Source organism: Anas platyrhynchos, chromosome 12 (genome assembly GCF_047663525.1).
Source record: "Anas platyrhynchos isolate ZD024472 breed Pekin duck chromosome 12, IASCAAS_PekinDuck_T2T, whole genome shotgun sequence".
Classification (NCBI taxonomy): domain Eukaryota; kingdom Metazoa; phylum Chordata; class Aves; order Anseriformes; family Anatidae; genus Anas; species Anas platyrhynchos.
This window is the reverse complement of record NC_092598.1, coordinates 15848193-15871889: the sequence shown is the minus strand read 5'-3', so window position 1 is coordinate 15871889 and position 23697 is coordinate 15848193. Positions and strand designations below refer to the sequence as shown.

At 39.7% G+C, this 23697-nt stretch overlaps 2 protein-coding genes across 16 annotated transcripts in view; one reads left to right on the top strand and one right to left on the bottom strand.

Annotated features, from left to right (window-relative positions):
• RPGRIP1L (RPGRIP1 like) overlaps nucleotides 1-7368 on the bottom strand; it is a 74974-nt gene extending 67606 nt beyond the window's left edge. For 9 of the 12 annotated variants that reach the window (XM_038185312.2, XM_072043748.1, XM_072043749.1 and 6 more), the window contains exons 1-3: nucleotides 6972-7269; nucleotides 4460-4551; nucleotides 3537-3678 (exon numbers count right to left, since the gene is read on the bottom strand). In XM_038185312.2, coding sequence (XP_038041240.1) covers nucleotides 3537-3678; nucleotides 4460-4544 — 227 coding nt within the window. In that variant the 5' untranslated portion in view covers nucleotides 4545-4551; nucleotides 6972-7269. The other 3 variants (XM_038185318.2, XM_072043746.1, XM_072043747.1) reach the window with 3 other exon arrangements.
• Nucleotides 7369-7476: 108 nt separating this feature from the next.
• Nucleotides 7477-23697, top strand: part of FTO (FTO alpha-ketoglutarate dependent dioxygenase) — a 243140-nt gene continuing 226919 nt past the window's right edge. For all 4 annotated transcript variants that reach the window (XM_027467172.3, XM_027467171.3, XM_072043739.1 and 1 more), the window contains exon 1: nucleotides 7477-7562. In XM_027467172.3, the coding sequence (XP_027322973.1) occupies nucleotides 7524-7562 (39 nt within the window). In that variant the 5' untranslated portion in view covers nucleotides 7477-7523. The remainder of the gene's footprint in view (nucleotides 7563-23697) is intronic.

The window sequence follows — 23697 nt, the reverse complement described above, 5'->3', positions numbered from 1 at the left end:
AATAATAAAAAAAGATGAAAAAGAATGTGAAAAGTCAGCATAAAAAGCATTCTGTTGAAAGGAACATAATCACTGTGAAGACTTCAGCATAGAACCTGAATAATAAATTTCAGGTTTTGATATAACTATTACTGCCTGTGAAGAACTCTTTGAAGATAATTGAAACCACTGTGCAGCAATCTGCTTTATAGCACTGACAAATAACAGTTTCCTAAGGCTTATCATTTAAGGTTAGTAAAGGGAGGACACATATTTACTCCATATGCTCCTTAAATGTAATTTTTAATGCATGACCTTATATAGGAACTTCTGCAGGCTGTTAAGTAAAGTTACAGATTTTGGATGTGGTGGGCCAAACAATAAAAGCTACAATTCCACAAAACATCCAGTTATTGAAAGAATGCTAATAATATACAACATTCCAATGATGTATCAGTTACAGCATTTTAGGATTTAAATATACATTTCAGTTCTAAAACTGTTAAAATGTAGAGGTGGAGATATTTAAGAAGGTACTCAGGAAAAAGACTTAATAGTTCATATTACTGCACTCAATTTTATACTTGGTAAGTATTACCAATGTGTTTCAGAGAAGGAACAGTTAGCTGAAGAATAAAATTAGATACAGAGGGTATGGTTTTCATCTATCTTTAAAAGGATACAAATTTTGCTTTTGGCATCTCAAGAATTGTACCTTTGATTTCCTTTAGTTTTGATAAACATTGCTAAGCTAGAACAAAAGGCAGAGAGGGCACATGGAGGTGATGTAATATACAAGAACAGAAAACATACCCAGCAGTGAATGGAAAAAACTTGGCATATAAAGAAAGAAAAGGTGGCTTTGATGAGAAAGACAAGTTCAAGACTTTACAAAATTGGTCGCACATCTTCGACCTGTATCTAGTTTACAGGGAATCTATTTTTGCAGGCCCAGAAAGAAAATTGAAAATAAGGACACACTTCATTTGTTTAAAGAGGCTTGTTTTATTTTTGTATACTTGTGGACAGAAGCTTCTACTTAAAAGAACAAAAGTGAAACAAAAAAATCTGTAATAACTTTAGGATGTCACAGAACATTACTTGCCTGTAAGCAGTTTTCTTGTTTGGTTGTGTTTTTTTTTTTTTTTTTTTTTTTTTTTTTTAAAATGTATTTCTACTGCAAATTCATTCCAAACTTCTAGTTACAAGGGTTTTTGGCATGAGGGATGCTGGGAAAGAAATGCAGCTTAAGGAGCTAAGATATTTTCTCTGGCAATCTAAACAAATGCTCTATTGAGAGTTTTGTATTTTCTGTGCCTTAAAATATTAATTCATATATTCCAATTTGGATGTTCTGTGTAATTTTACATAAGTGGATAACAAGGGCATTTGGTACGTCATTTAACAGAAACACTGGAAATGCCATTTGGAATGAGCAACAATTCCTTTGGTCCACCATCTGGTATTTAATAGTAGCCTAACAGAAAAGATGGAAATTATGCTGGTCATTTTGATCCTGACTCACTGACTACTGAATCAACAGCGAAGAACCTTTTTAACTTTAGAAAGGTGTGAAATAATCCTATCTCATGAGGCAGTATCTTCAGATACCCTTTTGGAAATTGGTTAGTTTATTCAGTGAAGTTTAATCAGCATAGATATAGCACAATGTGAACACAGAATCAGAGTACTTCTGGACGAATTAGCCCTCCTGGAATACGGTAATACCATGAAGAGTTCTGCTGAACCCAGACTGGGATTGACAGCTCAGCACTGAATTGGAGCTAATAACCCTAAAGTTCCTTGTATATGTTTGGGTACACCGATACTGTGCACCTGATGCTACCTGGGGCTTCTTCAGGAAAGGTATCTATTACCCTGTAGAAAGGAGAGCTGACCATGTTTGTAAATGTATTTTGAAGTTAACAAGATGATAAAGGCTCTATGTTTGTCAATGTCTGGGAGGACAGAGAAGGATTAAAAGAGTAGAATATTTCTGTATAGGCCATTTTGATTCTAGAATGAAAGCTCAGATGTATAATTAGGCTTCCACAGCCTCTTCTTCTTCTCCCAGAATACCTATCGTTTTTTTATACTCAGCATAGTTATGAACCCAAGCTACCAGCTTCAAAGTGGCAGAGATGTACTTCTCCAGATGGAGCTCTAAACACTGCCCATCATCAAAATATCCCACGCACCACAGAGACAATCAGAAATCAAAACAAAAATGAATTGCACTAAGTAATTTTTGCTATAGCTGAAAAAGAAAAAAAAATGTTATCTTATAATTTTGGCCAATGTATTGATATTATGATTCAGGCAGCATAAAAAATTATATACTGTGGCATGTAATTGGTAGCTAACTGTGATATATGGATAGCTTTCCGATCATAATGTACAGTTCTTCCTTGTTCACGGGTGCTAAACAGAAATAAAAATTAAGAAATGATGTCTTCTGTTCCATATTTTCCTATACAAGTAATTTCTCCATTTGGAACTGAACAGTATACATCTCATTTGAGAGTGCATCTCAGTTCTCATCTTTCCCCAAAACAACCTAGAACGTGTGTCTCTTCATTTCTAATGACATGGTGGTAGTAGCCCACATAGTACCTTCTCTGTGAATATTTTGTTCATGAACAGGATTAAGCAACCTTGCTAAGAAAAAGGTAAATGAAGAGAGAAGATGCTGATGCTTCTAAGTTACTTGTCCAAAGTCTATGTGAAGATATAAACACACACACAAAAACAAACAAACAAAAAAAAAACAGTTGTAACAACAACAAAAAATTAGTAAAATCAGTTGAAAGAGATGTTTTGGTATTCATGTTTAATGCTCACATTCCTAATGGAATGAAACTAACTATATTAAGAAAACAGTGACACTGATTTCCAGATTTCTTTAATTACATGTTCAGTTGAAAATTATATAATCAACATAGCCAAAACTTTAGACCTAATACTATTGCTGTATATTGTAACACAGATTAACACTGCTGAAATAATGCAAACAATACATAGCAACATCTACTTTTTCTTTTTTTTTTTTGTTTCTAAATTTACCTTGAAATCCTTGAGACCTATTTAATTTTTCTTCTGACAGTAACCTCTCTTATCCTCCAAAATTTTATCATCCTTCACCATTGTTTTATGTCCACCTTGTCTTTTATTCAATAATTGTTTAAAATGTAAACTGCTCCAATCACTGCAACAACTCTTCTCTTTTGCCTAAACCCTCTTCAAACCTCAGGCATGATTATATGATCTGTTAAGTTGGTATAGTGACGTTGTTTCCAGGTGTTTTATTTGTACCAACAGAATTCTCCATTTCTTAGTTGAAAATAGCTTCACAGAACAATGATGCATCGTAGAATGTAATACAAGAAGCTTCAGTTGGGCAGAAGGGAATGTAGGATATACCAAGGCTTTCAGACCACTTTAAAAAGTAGTCTGAGAGAAATCAGCACTTTTTTATTTGATGATAATTAACGTTTGAAGAAGCAAAAGTGTTACTCTAAGCAAAAGTAAAAACAAAATAAAACTGTTAAAACCCATACCTTTTAATCTTCTCCTCTTGCTTGTTTGCATGCTGCTTAAGTAAGATGTTCTCATCACGTAAGCGAAAAAATTTGTCTTCCAGCTCTTGTCGACTGATTCGTGATATAGCTTGTCGAGCTTTAACATTCTGTGTAGTTGATTCTACCCAAACCAAGAATAAGTTACCTTCAGTATATCCAACACCATGTAATCCAGTCTCTCATTTTGCAATACTGAATATTGAAAGTTCTCATGTAATGTGATGTTTGTATGTGTTTGCTACTTTTTTTTCAGATTTATTGGCATATTATTCACTTCCTTCTTCCTACCTCTTACAGATTAAAAAAAAGTAAATCAAATGATACTGCAAACTGATTACCTAGCTGACAACAAACAGAAAATAGTTTAGCAAAGAACAAAGTCAAACATACTGAAAAAATAAGATGACACACAAGGATAGTTTCTAATCTGTTTCACAGTAAACATACTCTTGAAACTTGAAAAGATTAACTCAGAATTCTGTAAATTCACTCAGATACAAGACCGAAATTAGTAATTCTATTCTAAAAGCAAGTTACTAGCATGTCAGAATGGCTTCCTATTTTTGGTTCCCATTTTGTTAAGTGGGTCTGGCCTTGTCCTCAATCAAATTTTCTTTTATTATTATTTATTTTTTTTTATTTTTTTTCCTCCTGGAAGGATTAAGGTTATAGCTGAATGAGATTTGCCGTTTTTAGCATCTTGCAGCATTGCCCCTCTCATAACAAGTAATGTGAACTCAGAATGGGTCATAGTATCTTTTACCTTTCAGAATTTAATCCAGATTTGCAATGTTATTTGAACTTAATTTTGTGAGTGTGAATGTCAGAAACATTTTTAGAAAGAACCTAAAGAAGCCACTGATCAAAGTCTGTAACTGTAATAAATAGCAGCTGGTACAAACCATGTAATCCTCCGATTCCAACTAGAGTTAGACCCACGTCTCTCACAGGCAGGTCCCCCACCGTTTCATCAGCTGGAACAGACATGGCTTATCTGTGGATAACAAAATTCATATAAAATTCCTCTCCATCTGTAACTTAAACTGTGAGACTAGAATGAACTACAATTACATCGTATAAAAGTAATGACAGATTCACTGAAATGATAGACTTGTACATTACTGTAAATGCTCCTTTCTCAATTGCTTGGCTCTGGGGACTATCTAAACTTTCAAGTTTAACATGATGTCAGATTTAATCTGTGCACAAAATATGGCTTCCTTTCTATTGTAATAACTCCTATTTTATTAAACGTTTGTAGAATTAGCTTTTTTTTTTAACTTCCTAGTTCCATTGTTTTCAGCAATCTTTGGGCTAAGCCCATATTTCTAAGCACGTGTGGGAGAGGAACCTGAGTGTCTTTTTTTTTTTTTCTTTCTTTGATCGTTTGCTTGTTTTAAGACAGGTCAAGGCTTAAGGCATCAACTGGTAGATTGTAATGCCACCTTCCACACTTTGAATGGTGCTCTTCGAAACAGAGGTGCTGGGGGTTACGAAGTCATTCCAGCATTACCTACTATTCTCTTAGTCTTCTTTCAATCATGGTCATATGAGAAATTACTTTCTAAGACAGAGACTCTCCTATGAGCAATTCTCATAAATCTGAACTCATTTCTTTCTTGAGGCAATAGAAAGCTTAGCTACACAACAAAGAGAGATTAGGAAAGTATTAATGTGAGAAAGCAGCACATAAGTTTCAGTGTAATATATGAAGATACTTGTTAACAACTACTGCTTCTCCTTTACCAGTGCAGAAAATTGTATGTTGGCCATAAAGTCAACTAAGGCTGGAATAGCATTAAACAAGTTCTTTGGACAGTATTTTTTTTCTCCTCCTCCTCCTGTTACACTTTCTTTAGCTGAAGTAAAATCTGTAATAAATACAGAAATGTCTGGATTTGGGGAAATGACCGTGTACAGCAGCGACGCTATTAAATACCCGCATTACAGAAGTGACACAGTCTAATCCACAGACATTCCAGGAAGTATCTGTTAATTCTGTCACAACCAAAACTGCCTTTCTTCTGCCAATAAAGTCTTCTATCGCCAACAAGTCTCCTCATGACTTTGTCCAAAAAGAAGGAAAAGGATTAGTGAAAGGGTAGTTTTCAACGAACCTTTAAAGCACAAATATTATAACTGTCTTAGTGAAAAAGAGTGATTTTAGACAGACATAGTACCAACCTGCATCCTGGTTTTAGGGAGGCAAAACATAATTCCACTTTGACATTTGTTTCATTAGTAACATCAGAAGAACCTATGTACCTAATAATTGCTAACAACCACCCTTTATGTTTTTTCTCTGAGGATACTTCAAACAGCAAATCACCTGTTACACGTTACAGTTCTTTAATATTAACTCAGCCTCAATCACAAACACTTAAAAGTTATTTTCCTTGCAGCCAATGGCTCCAGCCTTATTTTCAAAAGCATTAGAGATTTCTCCACAGAGTTCCAAATTATTTCTGGTAAAGCACTTCCCAAGTGATTAAATCTGAGAAAAATATACAGCAACATAGCTACAGAAGTGATGATACTTAAAAGTCTGGTGTTCCCTAAAATGAAGCATAAGAAAGCAAGAAAGATTTAAAAAAATATATATCTGTAAATGGACAGATCCACGTGCCACGCTGAACCTCAACAACTTAAACCAGCTTATTTGCAAGACTGGTTACCTTGACGTCACTTCAGCACTTCTTGTTCCCAGCACCAACACAGTGCCAAATAACTTCACACACAAATAGAAAAATTTCCTCCATATCTCTGGGTTTAACCTATGAGAATTTAAAGTTGGGCCTAAGTAAAAATTTTAGGTGTAGTACTAGGAATTACAGAAACAGTAACTTTCTTATACACTGCATGAGCTACAAGGCTGGTGCTGTTGTCACTTGTATCTGACAAACTGCTGTAAAAAACCGCATGCAAGTCTGCAGCGTTAGGCACGAGCAGACAGTAATGAGCGTGGATACCTGAAGTAGTAAAGCTGATGCTTTAGGCCCAAATTCTTACAAAACTCCCCAAAGCTCTCCCAATATCGTTCCCACATAGCAAACCTGAGGGGAGATTACTTCAGTTCCCACAAGTTCTCCTAGCAGGGCTAAGAGGGGGACTTCCTAGTGAAGCCACTAACACAAAAACCTTTAATTAATTCTCTCAACGTGCATTTAGAAGTTCATGAGGCTTGGCCGTGGCTACGACGATGCTTTTCTCACAGCATCACACTCCACCTCTCCAGCAGAAAAAAAAAAAAAGGAAAAAAAAAAAGGAAGCCCACCCACCGATCTTAGCCTATCACAAAGTATTTCCAGCCCACGTTCCTCCTCTGTTGACTCCTTCGAGATAACCGTTTGCGCTCTGTCAGGCTTGTCACCTCACATAACCTCACACACACACACACACGATTTCAGGGGTCACCTGCAACACGGAGAGCTTCTGAGGTGGAAAGGAGGCGCTACGAGCCCAGGGCATCAGGTCTGGGATGAAAAATCCGTCAGGTTTCCCTGTGAGTCTGTCAGGACCCCGAAATAACGGGGCCTCGGAGCGCTCCCCTCAGGGAGCTCAGGCGGGGCTCCTCCCCCAGAGCCCACCCCTCGCTTTGATTTTTCCCCACACAGCCCACGGGAGGGCTGCGGGGCTGTTTAAGGACAGACAAACGGACAGACGGACAGACAGCCACGGGCGGCGCCCGGGGATCGCAGCCCCCCCGCCCCGTACTCACGGCTCCCGCCCGCCCCCCTCCTCCTCGCCGCCCGCCGTTAGCAACTGCGGCCGTTGCTACCCGAGCCGCGGCCCTTCCGGCCGCCACCGCCCCCCGCCCCGCGTTGCCTGCCGGGAGCTGTAGTTCGGCCGGGGGGCGGAGCCGCGCGGAGCCGTTCGGCCGGGACTACAGCGCGGGGGGCGCTGGGAGCTGTAGTCCGCCGGGGGGGGGGGGCGGGAGGAGGCCGGGCGGGCGGCTGAGGCGGCGCCATGAAGCGGAGAGCGGGGGAGCGGGAGAAGGAGCTGAAGGTACCTTCCCGAGCTGCCCCCCAGTCAGGGGGGAGGCGGGCACGGCCCCGCAGCCGCCCCCGGTCAGGGCCTGGGGGCTGTGGCGGTGCTCCGGGTTGGTGGGGGGGGTGCCGGGGCTGTGGGGGCTGCGCCTCAGGGCCCCGGGCGCTTCCCAGCCTCGTGTGGGCGCTGGGAGCCGCGCAGTGCCCGGGGCAGGGGCAGGTGAGCGGGGCCGGGCTCCAGGGGGAGCCTCCCCTCACTGCAGCTCGCTCACGTGCCGCACCCGCTGTTCTTGGTGCTGCTGCGAACCAAATTCTGCTACAAGGCGTTATTCCGCTACAGGGGCAGGTCAGCGGCGTGGCAGAGCGGTTTGTATCGATGGGCACGAGAAGCGTGAGGCCAGCTCGTGGTGCCAGCGCTCAGTGCAGCGCTGTAAGGACACCCTGACCACGTTCCCTTCACTCTTTCAGCTTTTCCTCTTTGCTGAAGGACAGCAGCCCTGCAGCATCACTGTGTGCTGTCATCTGAACGCACACGTGGGTGTGAGCTGTCCCATCCAAGCCAATGCAATTCCATTGCAGATAAGAGGCACTTTTTAAAAAAAAAAAAAAAAAAAAAAAAAAAAGTCTGTACGTTTACTCTGTGCAAGGCCTGAATTCAACTTTCATACCACAATATATCTTAAATGTATCTGGGAATCATTAGGAGAGAATAATTGCTAGTGGCAAGATGGGATATATATATATATATATACACACCCATATATGTATATATATATATATGGGTATTTAAGGTTGTAGGAAGTAAGAGGATGGAATTGAACCTGCCCTGCCCAAGGTTGTAGGAAGTAAGAGGATGGAATTGAACCTGCCCTGCCCAAGGTTGTGGAGGATGAGCTGTGTGAGCAGGTACCAGGGGATTGATGTGTAAGGCAGGGGGGGAAGCCAAGCAAAAGAGTAGACCTACTTAGGTATTGTAGGTGCACACCTGAGAAGGGTGAAAGTTAAAGAGATCCTTCAGGACCATGAAGGTGTGAGTACTTAGAGGCTGGGTACTACTTGACATAGGTTTGGAGTATACTGATAGGGCAACAGAAGGAGCCTGCAGAGTGTCTGAGAATGAGGGATACGGAAGAAGAAAGCAGTGATACGAAGACGAGGCGTTACACAAAAAATAAGTGTACCCTTTCTCTTCAGGAGATCGTCCTCATGTTACACTAATATGAACTGACCTTATTTTATGCAACTTAATTACAGGTGTAATCCTTGGGATGCTGGCACTAAGCTAGCTCACCCTTCGGTCCCTGAGTTTAAACCTTGCTCGCTAATGCAGCACACTTCAGAAACACAGACGGTGCAGGAAGCGCGTCCTTATTGTGGTAGCTGTGCCAGGAGATCCATTTAGGTCTGGATCAAAATATTTCATAGCAAACCAAATACTAGTGAGGTTAACCCGACCTCTTCTGGAAAGTAGGATTTATGAGGCCTACTAATGAGGGGGAAGTGGTTGGATGGAGAGGCTGGTTTGGATTATGCATCTCCTGGCAATGTCTCTGCTCTGGAGAATGAAATCCTGAATAAAAGTTTGTGTTTTGCCATACTTGTGTACAGTTAAACGCTGTTGATCCAAAGCCTGGTGATGGGCTTTAGCTTTGTAATTATGCAGTATGTTTCTTGTGTAGGGTAAGCTGTTCTCTCTCTCAAACATTTATCCGTATAACAAGTTTTGATTTATGTTGTTGTAGAAGAATAACATTTCTGTTCCAAGGATGTGTGGTAGAATTTCCTCAGTGCGCCGTGCTGTTAGACAGCAATTTCCACATTGCAAATCACTCGATTGGATTGAGAGAGATTGAGCGTCCAGCAGAAATGAAACTGTCCGTGCTAATATCTGGTGTTGTTAGCCTGTGAGCGCTCCTTCCTGTAGCGGGAGGACACAAATTCATTACTGCGAAGCAAATCTGAAACAAGCTGGGGAATCATAGCCAGAAGTTAATTACACAAATGTCTTAAACACCATGATGGGGATGCTAGTTTCCTGTGGAATATGCCTCTGAGACTTAGGTGGATTGCAGAACATAATTAATCTTAAATTTTAAAGACATCTTTAGAGATGTTTCGTGCTGTCTTCTGTTCTAGCCTTCCTCATAGCAAATTCTAATTCTGTGCATAAAAACCGAGCTGTTGGACCAGGTGTTACTCATTAACAGCAGACATTTTAACTGAACTGTCCACCCCATGAGTGTGTGTTTTGGTTTTGTTTACCTAAAATTCTGTTCTAATTAGTTAAGTCATAATTATTTTTCTTCTTTGGACTGATGGTTTGAGTTATAGTCAGTTTACAGTAAACTTTTACTTCTGCTGGGCACCACATAAAATAAAAGCAAATGTAAGCCTATTAACTGGTAGTCTACTTGGAATATTTTTTTCCTCTTAAACTGGAAGGAAAAGCTGCTTTGCTATTAGGCTGGTGTCTTGATTAGTTCATCTGTAACACACGCCTGTTCTCAAGACTTAATTTATCAAAAGTGTTTGCAGTCAGTCTCGGTGTGACAGATGCCTAGTTGTAGCAAGTACATTTATATTCTTCCTCTTGCCACTATTTGCCTATTAAGACCCTTTGACGTTGCCATATGAAAGACGGGATGCTCAGCTAGTCTGGAGTATTATTTTCTTTTACTTGAAAAAGATTACATTGACGGGGCTGTGGAATAGACTGCTAAGCCCAGTTCACAATTACCTTTTGTAGCTGTTTATGCTAATTCACATTACTGCGAAGCCAGAACCAGCTACAGAGAATTTATTCCGCAGACATTACTGTTAAATTTGTACAGCTCCCAGTGCAGCTGGGACCCCGATCCAATAAAGTTATTGCTATACAAATAATAAATGCATCAATATGCACATATCTGAATATTCACAAGGGCTTTTACAAAGATATTCATGTGCAATTTCATATTTGTGAGACGTTAGACAAAGTGGCAAGGCAATATAAAGCTTTAAATAACTCCAAGCTTTGTGTGTGTTTTATTTACGAGGAGTAGAAGGGAACATAGTGGTTTGGCTGGGATTTCGATGAAAAGTCATGTTTCCTGCATCATCCTTATTTTTGCTGGCTGGAAAATACTGTATGTTTGAGATGAAATAGGTTGCTTCAGCATATTAATGCTGAGGGGGAAAAATAGGCAAGTAATCTCAGAGCACTTACGAGATTTTAGGATTAATGGTGAAACGTTACCCGGGCCACGCAACAAAGTATATCAACTCGGTCGCATCAGAGTTTGTGCAAATATTACATTAATTTCTTGTTTCCTGTTATTGTTCTGCCTCTTAAGATATAAAAACATTAATTTTTCTAATTGACAGCTTAAATAGATTCTTTCAGAAGTTGTATTTAGGCAAATTAAAGTTAATGAAACAGCTTAGCTGCAGCTAAATAAGCCTGTTGTCATGTCATATTTCTGCGTAGGTAGATGGCGGGCAGCTTTTAGCAGAATCAGCAGCCAATATGCCAGCAGCAAGTTTTGTGGTAATCACATTATTGGCCCGTCTCGTTATTAATGAGACAATAATTAAGAAATAGTGTTGATAGTAACATAACACACGATTTGTGTGTTGGAAGTGGTCAGCTAGAAGCCTTGCATATGCAGTACAAAATAGAAGGAAGAATGAGTGGCCAGTGTTACCCGCTTTTAAACTCATCGCGTTGCTGCTGCTGCTTAAATTGCCTCAGCTGCTAATGCTGGGACCATTACAGTAATGGACTCAGCAAATGAAGGAGAACCAAGACATACACACTTTATTACTGGAGGGGTAATTTTCTCTTCATCTGTAATAGCAGCAGTGCCTGGTATTGATCAGACCATCAAGATACTAATCCTCTGTAAAATTACTTGTTATAACTGAAAATGTGTTAATCCAAATCAGTCTGTGTCCCGACTTTCTACTTACTATTGAATACAGACTATTAGATGGTTTATTTTTTGTGATTTAAGGCCTTTATATCGATAACAGTAGGAGCTTCCTTTGGAAGAGTGGGTGCTTAATCTTAGCTATGGCCCAGGGTTGTCTTTTTGTTTTAACCACAACATCACCCACTTAATTAAGAAGCGCGTCTCCGTCTTGGTGCGCTGAATTATACTGGTGCTTCAGACCCCCCAGATTTATTAAACACCTTGTTTTACGTTCAGTCTCTTGTTTTTTGCAGTAAATAAGAACAGATCTATGTTTCATGTGTTAGAGTCTTCTAGTGTCTTGGAGCCAAGGATGCAAGGAGCGTGGGTACAGAAAACACGATTTGGTGTTTCATTGCTTAGGGCTGCAACGCTCCTGCGGATGGGAGTAATGTCAGAGGAGCCCTACGGCAAGGGACTGCAGGTCTTCAGTTGGCCTGGCTCCTCATCATCTACAACGCGGTGGCGTAGAAGCTGTTCTTAGGTTTGCCGTATTAGAATACGCACTCTGGGGCTGGGTTTGTGTTTTTTTATTATTTTTTGTATTTTTTCCTATATTTGTTTGTAGACTTGTATGCTAAGTAAGACTCTAAGCATATGTCTGTCACCTGTACGGCCTCTAGCCAAGTGACACCTGCGTTTTTGGCTTGGTTGTATGGCACAGGCGTAATGGCTGCTACAGCAGTACCTCATAGGACATGGCTGTAGGAAGTAGCTCCATTAACCCTGAGCTTGCATTAGACTTATTTTAATTTAAAACAGCTCCTACCCCATCCCAGCCACTGGTAGCTTGGCAGCTTGTGGGAGGAGTTCCTGGTGGTTCTAGAAGCAGGACAAGATGCAGAACTGCTTCATTTGCTTAAAGAAGCCAAGTCCATGCATTTTATGAATTGGTGATTGTAGTATCAAGTTGGTATTTGCTCTGGCAAAACCAACAGTATGGGTGTTTTTTGTTTGTTGTTTGTTTGGCTAATTACCACTCTCCTTTCTATTTTTGTCTTAATTGATTCAACTTCTCTCACTTAGGGTGTTTTCACATTTTTGAGAAGAGACAAGTATTTTTCTGGGTAGTCCTTCTCAGCGTGAGATTTAAATTTTTATTTTGCAACTTTATAGACACTCTGATTGAGTGAGCTCTGATTGCCTGCCAGCAAATGGAAAATACACCAGATATGTCTGTAGTAAATGCTTAAAATCCCATGCAGGGGAAGTTTTGGTATCCTATAGTAAAAAGCTTGGCTATCTATTCTGAATATTAATTGTATTTTCCGGATGTGGGGAGAAGCAAATCCACTTCTGTTAGCAGATGAAATTCCCTGCTACTTGCCTGGAAACAGTTCTGGAGCTGGTTGTGTTAAATGGAAAAGGGTGGTGTTCTTGAGCTTTTCAGAGCCTCGCCTTAGTTCCCGAATGGAAATACACTCATGGCAGTGAAAATAAAAATCTGGGAAAAGCAAACCCCTCCTCTATTTCTTGTATTCATTGGATATATTTATGGGTAATTACAAGGGAAGGGCGGATGTTTTCGAAGATTGTTTTTGATAATTGTGATGGTTTTGATTTCTCGTCTGCCTTGTCTACCAACCCTTTCTCATAAAAAGTAGGAACTGAGCAGATGCTGTTTGCTTGATTTGTTTACTTAGTGAACAGCCGCTTCTCTAATTCCGAAGAGCAGAGACGAGAGATGCGTACAGCAGAGCTGCTTGTGTGATGATAGTGGTTTGGAGGCGTTCGCTTACCCAGCCGAAAGCGGCGCTGCCAAATATAAGATGAACTTAAAAGTTTTCTGTTGTCGTAGTTCGCAGCTAGGCTGTGGTTGAGCATGTTATGCTGGTATGTTCTTGAACAGCAACACTGAGACAAAGAAAATGATCATCTTTGAAGCTTTCCAAAAGCATTGTTGTACATGTAAGTACTTCAGTAAGCGTTGTCACTGGGTTTGTAAAATCAAGTTGAAAAAGGTTGGAAGGGCAGCTCTTTTTCTAGAGATACAGTGTCTGAAACCTTGATGATTGTTGTTATAACATACTTAATGATTGTTCAAATATTTGTATAACTTGTATAACTTTTGTATTCATGAAAATTAAATTAAAAAAAAAAAAAGAGGAGGGGGCACCAGACCCACCAGGGAAAGTGCATTGTGGAAATCTTTTCTGTGTTCTGTGGAGAATAAAACTTTATGTGGATTGAGTTTTCAGTTTTGTATGAACACTTTTTCTGAAGAGGAATTTTCATTTAATTTAGAGAAATACTATTTTGCAAGCTGTTAGCATGTGACTTAATTTCAGAAAGCTAAGTGGTGTGCGTGTGGGTCATCAGACCCTGTTGTCTTCTGATTCTGGAGCTGGCTTATAGGCGTAGCAGTTCCAGGAGGAAATCAGCATCTGTGCAATGAAGCTGTAGTGGAACGTCCCTGCTGGGGATGCAGTACTGGGCCTACTGTCACTTCAATTTACAGATTTGGAAAAAGAAATAAAGAATTACACTTTTCTCTTATACGGCATGTAAGGTTCAGTTTCATCTGACAAGTTTAGTGAAAGCAAGAGAGGCCAGTTGTAAATGGTAAAGCTTGCTTTGGTGCCTAGGGGAATTGGTGGTCAAATTTGCACAGCCTTCACCTGGAGCAGAATTGGGCTCTGCAGTGTTTAATAACTCATCCATTTTTCAGATTATTCAATTAACCTTTAATGGCTCAGAGCATCCAAAATATCAGGTGACCCCCTTTTTAGTTGAGACTGAAAAGCACCGTAGTGTGTTACTGTATCCTGTTCACTCAGGAGTGAAGTGCCAAACATGGTTAGGAATATGTCTTACTATTTCAGGGATGGGACAGATTGAACCCTACCTTTGTCTTCTGGGTATAAAATGATAGAGCTGTAGTTTCAAAACTTTTTTGAAGTTACTGGAGGCTTACTATGGGAAGAAACTGTTCTACCTTATTTAGTATACACTTTTTTGCCTTTGTACGCTTATACTACATTCTTTCTAAAAAGAATAACGTCTGTATCTCCTAGAACTTGCTCTGTTTCATTTTGCCCTTTTATCTGCTGCTCATCCCACCACTTTTATTTAAGACTGTAAAGTTACTTCAGTGTAACTGCTATTGTCACCTTTGCCCTCAGCTAATCAAATAGTTTACCTTGAGGGAAGCATTTATCTCCCACTTTCATTATTATTATTTTCGTAGCTGTAAAGATATATATTTTATGTCTGCAGAAGGCTGTAACAGTGAAACGAGGTATTGATCTGCTGTATTTGGCAATTTCTTTCCACCTTGCCATCGATATCATGTCAGCCTCTGTCTGTACTGTGGTTGACCTCACAAATAGCTCTTTATGTTCCCATTGGATTCAAATGATATACTATGCTCAAAACTAAATCAATGAATGATTATAAAGTTTTTAGTATTATTTCATAACCCCCAGGCAACTGGTACTTCATGCAGTGAATACATGAAAAGGTATCTGGTTAAAATATGCTGCTGCTTCTGTTCCAAGGCCTCAAATTGTGTTGAAATCCAACAACTCCTAATATTAAGCTCAGGGTCTGATTTGCATGTTTCCTTACAGATACTAAAATTACTGAAACTTCTGCCTGGAATTCCCTGGAGAGACGTGAGTCTACAATGGGAAAAGATTACTTCAAGCTAAGCCACCCACTGCAAAAATTTCATGCACTGGTTCTTGCTAGGGAATAGCACAGTGTGTGTATGTGCTTCGGGGTGAAAAGGTGGAGGTAAAGAGAAGGTAAGGTTTTCATCACCAAAAAGTGAAGAGGAAGGAGTAAGCTTAAGCAGCTCTGGGACTGAAAGCCATTGCTTTTATTACTCTGTGGAGTGATACACCTTGTGTATACTTCTAACCGTCTAACAGGTAAAATTTGTGTTCAAATGCACATTAATATGTTGTTCTGTGAATGGAAATGGGATGCGCACAAGCACTTAAAGGGTTGAAAGCCCAATCAATTGATGTTGAAGTTGTCCAAGAAGCTTTTACAAATCTGTCTCAAAGCAGTGGGCCCCTTGAAACATTCATCTGTGTTTGGGAAGAACTGGCTGAAAGTTGTGTACAAAGGGACATATTCATGCAAATTAAAGAATAGCTTTTAAAGCTGGAAGGATCTCAATTTGTACATGCTTGCTTCTGATGTGAATGATGTTGCAGCAGCTAAGGATGTGCTGGTGCTCAAAGGAGGTACGTGATACCTAAATCATGGGATGGGGAACAGCTGTGGATGACAGAATATTGAACACATCTCTGTGGGGTGTGTGTACCTAATGGCAGAACAAAACATTTAAATCCAAAGAGACTCTGTAGGAGAAAGTTATTTGGGGCCTTCATCATAAACAGTGAAATGACTGTCTTTCTGGATTGAAAAGGAGTTGGAGTTTACTTAGGTATAAGATATTTATTTTTTTTTAATGAGCATTTGTCAAACGTAACACTCGTGCTATACATATAGGCAGAAAAATTATGGAAAGATCTTGCCAAGGAGATGGATTTAGGGTAGAGCTTATTCTGAGACTCCATAACTGGCATCTTTTATGGTAGGCAACATAAAGCCACTGCAAATAGTACCAAAAGTACCAAATAGTACCAAATGATCAGTCTGAAACTGTAAGCCTGGAGTTTTTCTTAAATGTAGGAAAAAGTTTTTGATGTATTTCACTTGTTACGAAATTCACAAAAAATCCCCTTCTGTCTTCTCTCCAGGTAGGAGCCAACTGGTAGTTTTTACTCAACTAATTTTAGTTCTCACGTGGCCATAATAGAGCTGACCTCATGGGAGGTGAGGCAGGTCCTAAAGGCAGGTCCCTTCCATGCTTTCCAGCTACTCCCTTGTCAATCATTTAGCATAAGATGGGAAAGTCAACTCTGTGGTTCGTTCCTTGCATCTTCGGTAGTAGGGAGGAGACTTTTTTTTTTTCCTGTGCTGACTAATTCAGAGGCAGTTACGTCCTATGGATGTTCACTGCTCTGGTTTTTCCCTCTGACATGTGAAAAGCAGACCACACTGGTGATGCAGCTTTTGTTTCATTTTGAGCATTGTAAAGCTGATGGTGATCAAACTTCCCAGGAGGAAAAGGACCCAGACAAATGTCAAGTTAGCACAGACTTCTCTGATTCCTTACAACAGAAGCTATTAAGCTTCCGTGTTGTCAAGCCTGGCAGCCTTTCGGTGTGTGCTGCTTTTTGTTTCCTGGATTTACACCACTGGTGTTTGAAAAATAGTCGTGTGATCCAGTCACATAGTATCGGTCATGAATCAGTGGGAAAGTGCTTATGGAGAGCATTTGCATGTGGAGGAAACTGAGGTAAAGGCAGTCGATGAGCTCTACTGATGCTTTGATTTCCTAGCAGTGTATTTTAAGACTTCAGAAGGTTTTTAACTTCTCTTGTGTTAGTAGAAAACCATACTTCTTGGCACCTTCCTCTTTAACATTTTTTTCTTGTATCTGTTATGGGGAATTTCTGTAGATTTGGGGACAGAATTATTTTGTATTGTTTCAGATCTGTGTTACATCCTGCACACTCCAGAGGTAGCAGTAACATACCAGTAATTGTCTCCTGCAACCAGAAATGTAGCAGGAGATCTAATTCCCACTTTGGCCTTTTTCTGTTGTTTTCTTTTGTCTTTCCCTGGCCAGTACTGCAATTTCCAGTGCTTTGTTATTCTGTATACTTGCCTTCTGTGTTTCTTTGTGTTCTTAGAGTTCATATTTTCAAGTCACTTTCCATGAGCTGTTCTCTGTTGTTGCAAACAAGAGTTGAAACTTTCCTAAAAGCTCCTGAGCCCAGGACCTGGTACTTGGGAAAACTCCACAAAATCACCTGGCAGTGACAAATTTTGGTGCTGGGTCCCTGTAAATAATAGGGCTCTTAGTTGAGTTTGACCCTAAACTGTTCTGATAGACTGCAGCTGTGGGTCAGCCTTCCTGAACCGCTTTAGAAATGTCCTTACTGAAGTAGTTGGGATAGGCAACGTGCTTACCTTTTGCTCTTAGTGTATCCTCTCACCTCATATTTAGGTGTTCTTTTGTCTGAAATGATTTTATGCTTGTGGCTTCCTGAAAGCCATTCATTGTGATTTAAAAAGTAGGTTTGTCATTAACTACGATTTTCCGGTGTCGACCAGTATGGCTCGTGCAATAGAACATAGCAGTCTAGTCCCTGCCTTGAAGAGTTGGAGGGCGGTGTGACAGGCACGTGGCTTTACGCTTCACGATCCGCGTGTATTCCTCATAGATAATGCTGATTCACTTTCTCTTTAGTTTGTGCAGCATGGTTTGCGAGTACGGTCCTTAACGTGTTGGACAGAAATCAATACAAAACAGTCGTGTCACAAACGGGACGATGCCAGTGACCCAGCAAAGAGGAACGAGCGGCTTGCATGGTGATCTGTTCTGTTCAGGGGCAGGGTTTGGCCCTGTACATGCGGGAGAGATGGACTGTTCATGAAAAGGGCATAAAGAGCTAACCCGCATGATCCTTTGTCAGCCTGGGAAAATTTAGTGTCAGGCACGGTTTCGTGTGAAAGATGAGAGGCATCGCTGTTTATCTAATAATAAAACAAAAGTATTTCTATTTTTCCTGGAGTCTTTTATATGTTAATAGAGGCGAGTGTGAATATGATCACATAATTTAAATGTTAAGTAAGAAATATACATCTTTACTGGCAATGGCTTAAAAGTAAGATGTATACGTTTTATGCAAAACACTGCTATTTCATTGTTAATCATGCTGTTCGAGCCATAACTCCCCACAAAACAGTGCTTTTAAACAAATAGGAAATACTGTTATTGGACCATTCATAACAGAAATGCTTAGGATATTTAGAGACTCATGCAAAGCGTTTATTTGCATGCTTTAATATATTCCCGTGTTGCAATATTAATGTACATGTGCAAAATTGCAATACCAGGTGATTGTGTTAACCCTAATTATAAAATGTTAGGCTCTGCTTTTTACTACTGAAAGAAACCTGGGTATAAAAGGGGTGTGAGAGATGTAATTTTGGAAATAAATGCATGCCGTTGCATGAAAACTGAAGAAATCCCTGTGAAATACTTAAATACTGAAAGCGAGAAGGGAGAGTTTAGATGTCTTTCCCCTCACCCCTTACACCCTGCCAAGTCTGGCTTGCTTAAAACAACTGCCGGGAGTTGTGCTTAACGTTATACTTTGCATGCATTTGTGATTTGAAATAAAAAAAAAAGTCCAAATTGTGACGGACAGCTTGAATGGCATGCTGTCAGTTTGGCTCTTCATGAATTGGCAGTGGTCTCATTTAGGACCTTCAAATATGTGTCTGCCTGGACAGAATGAGAACGCTTTGCATGTTCTTCAGAAGACAACCCCTCCTCGCTGCCTCGCAGTACTCAGTGGTGCATGACAGTTGCCCTTCATTGCTGTCTTCTTCGAGCTTAACCTTTGACCGTCCACTTAGTCGCTGCGCAACGGCTGGAGCAGGCCGAGGTGCTCCTGAATGACGGGCATCGGCCTGCAACGCGCCTGTCATTATTTGACTGTCAGAAGGAGCCTGCCATTGGGCTCCAGCAAGGTTTGAAGCCCATGTGCAGCAGTCCATATTACTTAACTTCCACGACTGTCAACGGAGTGATCAAATGTGCATAAAAAATGTGTGCCAGACGCGTCTTTGATCATAATATAGGGAGATCGTTTCTGTGTGGCTAAATGTATTCAAGCAACTTGCACAGGGCCAAGAGGTTGAATCGGCTGCCAGGGTAAAAAGTCAACTGCTGTCTCCTGTGGTCTAAGTTTCAGATAGCACGATTTAGATTTGAACAGCTCTGCCAGTTAAACTCTCAGCTTGTCTTGTGTATCCTCTCAGCTTTTCAGCCGGCAGTGTAAGCAGCAAGAGGCTAGACCAGTGGTGCCTGAGGTTAGCTGTCAAAGAGGAGAGCTACTTTGGATCTTGCTGTAATGTGATATTAGAGAAGGGGGTCAGGCTGTGTGATTTGTAAAGCAGTTGTGAGAACTTAAAATGACTGAAATATTGTTTATTTCAGGTACCTTCACCCCCCTCCCCGAAAGACTCTAAGAGAAGATAGAATTTATCATAATAAAGTAAAAAACCCAAGGCCATGTGAAATAGTCATTTTTCTCTCAAGTACAGTGCATAAAAGAGCATCAAAATTCAGTGTAAAGAACTGAATATATAAATCTGAAAATAACTAAGATAAATGCTTGACATGAGGCATATTTCTATTTTCTAACAATGAATGCTAAAGACATTTGGGCCTGAACCTCACTCTTAATCAAATGAATAGGAATTGTACCAATGGGTTAATTAGGAACGCAAGCTTGGTGTGCAAGCGAATCATTTATGGAAGCTATGGTACAGTAAAATACCAAGAATTACTTCACGTTTGGAAGAGTTGTATCCTGCTTTAACATCATATTCACTAGTCACGTGGACAAAACCATCTGTAACTGCAGTTTATTTCTTAAATGTTAAATGCATCTGTTTTTTCTTCTCAGAACATCCCAGTTCATTCAGATTTGAAATAGTGTATCAACATTACATCAGAGTATAAATGTCAACATTAAAAAATGAGATTCACTAGAGGTTGTTCGTAACAGACAGCTTCTGTCCAAAGCATAAAAATAGCATTATATTGCTAATTGGCTATGAGATACACTTTTTTTTTAATTTTGAAACATCCTCATGTTAGTTAATTATAAACAATAAAATCCACCAAAGTGATTAAGTTGATTAGTGACAATAACTGTTCTTTTCAAGCTATTTTTCCCTGTATGTAATTTCAAAAACAGATTTATTTTTCTTTGCTTACAATGCCATTTGCAAGAGACCTGTGTTCAGATGCACTGATCTAACAAATTAGATTGTGTCATGAAGATTTCTGGTTTTGGTTGTCTTGCTCTTTATCTTAAATGCTATTCCTGTTTATTAAAAGTTTTACTGCTTGATTTCAGTCTTTGCTGATACATTAATATGTGCCTTGCCTGAAATGAAGTATAAAATGCATGTGTTCAGATGGATGTTTGCATGCATATACACATGTATCTATGCATATAAAAAACGTACACAATTCTTTGGTGAGCAAAATGGTTGGCTAGTAGACATTAAAATCACGTTCCTCTAAACAACTTTTATTCTTGGTCACTATTTTTGTTACTAAGTTTTGGTTGATATTTCCCTCTTCATAGCTGGTGGAATACCTTCTGGTGAAGGAGAACTAAATTTTGTAAGGGTATCCATGCACATATGCAACAGTTTAAGTATAAATATGCACATAAATAGTGCTTAAATGATGAACCATTGTTTGTTGATATGGTCTCTACACAGAACTGCTCTCTTGGCCTGCATAACTTAAAAGATGTTACTGAAACAAATAGAAAAATTAACTGGACTAATTTCCAGAATAAAGGAATATTATTTCCCATTTCAGGAAGAAGTTTTGTTCTTCCTCTGTAAAAATCAAGCTTTAATTTCTAGCGGGAGTTAACTTTACTGCTTGTAGCTGTGTTCCTGGGGGAAAGAAGAAATTGTGCTTAGAATCTTTAAGCACAAATCTCCCATTTCTCCTAAGGTACAGAACATCTGTTCTTCTAACCAGAATTTCTTTTGCCCTTTTTGAAGTAACATTTCACACTTCTGTGCAGAAGAAACTGACCATCCATCATGCAGTTTATTGCAAGTGCATTTCATCTTTATAGTTTTCCAAAAAGAAAAGTCCTTTTGTGAATGTTCTCCACTCCTTGGTAATAACTGAGCAATTTGTGTTGATGTTCTTGGTAAGCAGATTCTTTTATCTCCCCATTATTTTAAAACCAGTTTATTAACAGAAAATGCAATAAAATGTAACTTGCCATGTTCAGATAGCTGCATATTTAGCAATCAGAAAGTGGCATTTTTCCCCTACTGTCTTAAACAATGTAAGGCGCATTGCCATAAAAGCATCTTTCAAGTTTAAGATGTTTGAACCAAATGTTTGAAAGCACAAGGACAACGATTAAAGGCAACTGTAGGTAAGTATTGTTACTTTGTGTTCAGAGTTAGGATATCCTGACTGAAAGCAAAATGGTTTAAGCAAGCAGAGAAACTTCTGAAAGTTGTTTTCAGGAGGGCAGGAGATGTGCGTATGCTTTTAATTCCAACTTCTAAAAATGTTTGGAAACTGCGGACATGTGCTTGAGAGGTTAGACATGCATGATGCTCTGTGGTGTTACAGGAAAAAAATTAATCCAGTTATGCGAAATAAAAAGAGAGGTAGGTACCTTAAGTGAAGTGCTTTGTTGTCACCTACCTTCTCTGCAGTACAGATACCAGCTTGTCACAGAGGTTGAGACCTTTGTAGTGCATTCTTCCAGAGTACAGATCTGTCTCTCCTCTGCCTTTAATGCAATAGATGTGAAATATCTGTATTAGGTAAAATAGAGGTTAAGGCACCTTAAGGGCACTGAATTCTTATCTCTTTTTACTAGCGGTGGTGTCAACATGCACTAAAATGCGATGACCTACTCTCCTCTTTGATAAAAGGAAAATGACCTGTCTACTGTGGTTGGTGATAGAGTTGCCCGAGGCAGATTATATTGTCACCTTCTTTAGTATTGGTGTGTAGGAGAAAAAAAAAAAAAAAAAAAGGCCAGGGTATTTCTGTTTACCATAGAAGTATTTGACATTTCTAGCTACTGATAAAATATACTCAGGGGTAGAAAGAGGGAACTGTTTCATGCCGCTAAACAAGGCTATGAAGAAATGTGGAGATTTCTTATTGTGTAAGCCATTGGTATCGCAGGACACATGATACGTATCAAGAGATTCCTTCTGACGACTTCAGACACTCAAGGTTCAAGTTCGACATTTAACCCTGCTTTCTGCTTGTCTGTGGCCTTTTTGTACCTACACAAAAAAAGCTGACATATTTTGAGTCGTATCTTGAAGTTCTGATGCACCTGTTATGGTGCAACATGCGGGATTTAATCATGCACGGAGGTAATACAAGCACTTCAGTTGTTGTTTTGTGGAAATAAGTGGTCTCCGGTCAAAGACCAAGGACTCTGCAGCATTCCATAACGTTTATAGTTTTGTAACAATTCATTTAGCAGTAACAGAACAGGCACTCAATGTAACCATGAGTGATGAGATGTATAATAATTTAGTTGATTTAAACTGCAGACCTGGAACACGTCAAAGCATTCAATGTCCTTTGAGCTATAAGTAATAGATCTGTGGCATTCTGTAAATCAAATGAAGGTGGTCTTCATGCTAATTGGGAACTGGATTTAAGAATGAAGGAAAGACTTCTGTTATGAGTTTTATTGATGTTTAAAATGGAGTGTGTTTCAGCAGCGGTCCGTGCTTTACAAGATGGTGATGAAATACTGAAGATTCTTCTCCTGTGAGTTTGTTGTGTCATAACTTCCTTTGGTTTGAAAGCTCGGATTTTTTTCTGAAATAATGAAACAGGCCATATGATTTATTTACAGCATCCTTTTAGATGAGTGCAGTATCTGTTACCATTACTTTACGAGGAACCTTATGGGCCGTATGCCTGCAGCAGGCACTTCCTTTTGTTACTTACCAACTGAAGTCTGAACATCCGAGAGAATAAATCAGTATTTTAGTACTTTGTTCAAATAATGAAAAGGTGTGAAGTAACCTTTATTTAACTTTGGAAAACTGAAAAATACATGATCAATGTAAATTCTGGCCTTGTCAATGGCCTAACTTGGTCCTTGCTGACTGCTGTTGAAAAAAAAAAAATATCTTGTTATAAGAGTGAGACTTCACTGGATAGGAAGCTGCCTATCATCAAATTAGTGCTTGTATTACATTGTAATTTTTAAATCAAAATTTTTAAAGACAACTCTTTGTTCGCTTGGGCATCTGTTAGCTCTTGGTTTTGAAAGGTAAGGAACAGTAGTAATTAACGCTTTCAGGGTGGGGGGGAATGGAAGGATTCTTTAATTTGGGATGTTAACATAGCTGTAATTAAAAAAAAAAATCCAACAAGAAGCGTGAGAACATGTGGCCTGCTGGTGTGTAAGCACCTGCTGGGACTTGGTCGTTGAGTCCTTTGAAGAGACACCTGGCTGTGAGTCTGGGCTGCTCTGTCAGAAGAGAGCATGTTCGGCACCTCGGCACTGATTTTTTTTTGAAAACCTTTGGCATGTGGAATCTACCCTGTGACCCTAGCCCTAATTTTCTCTCCTTTCT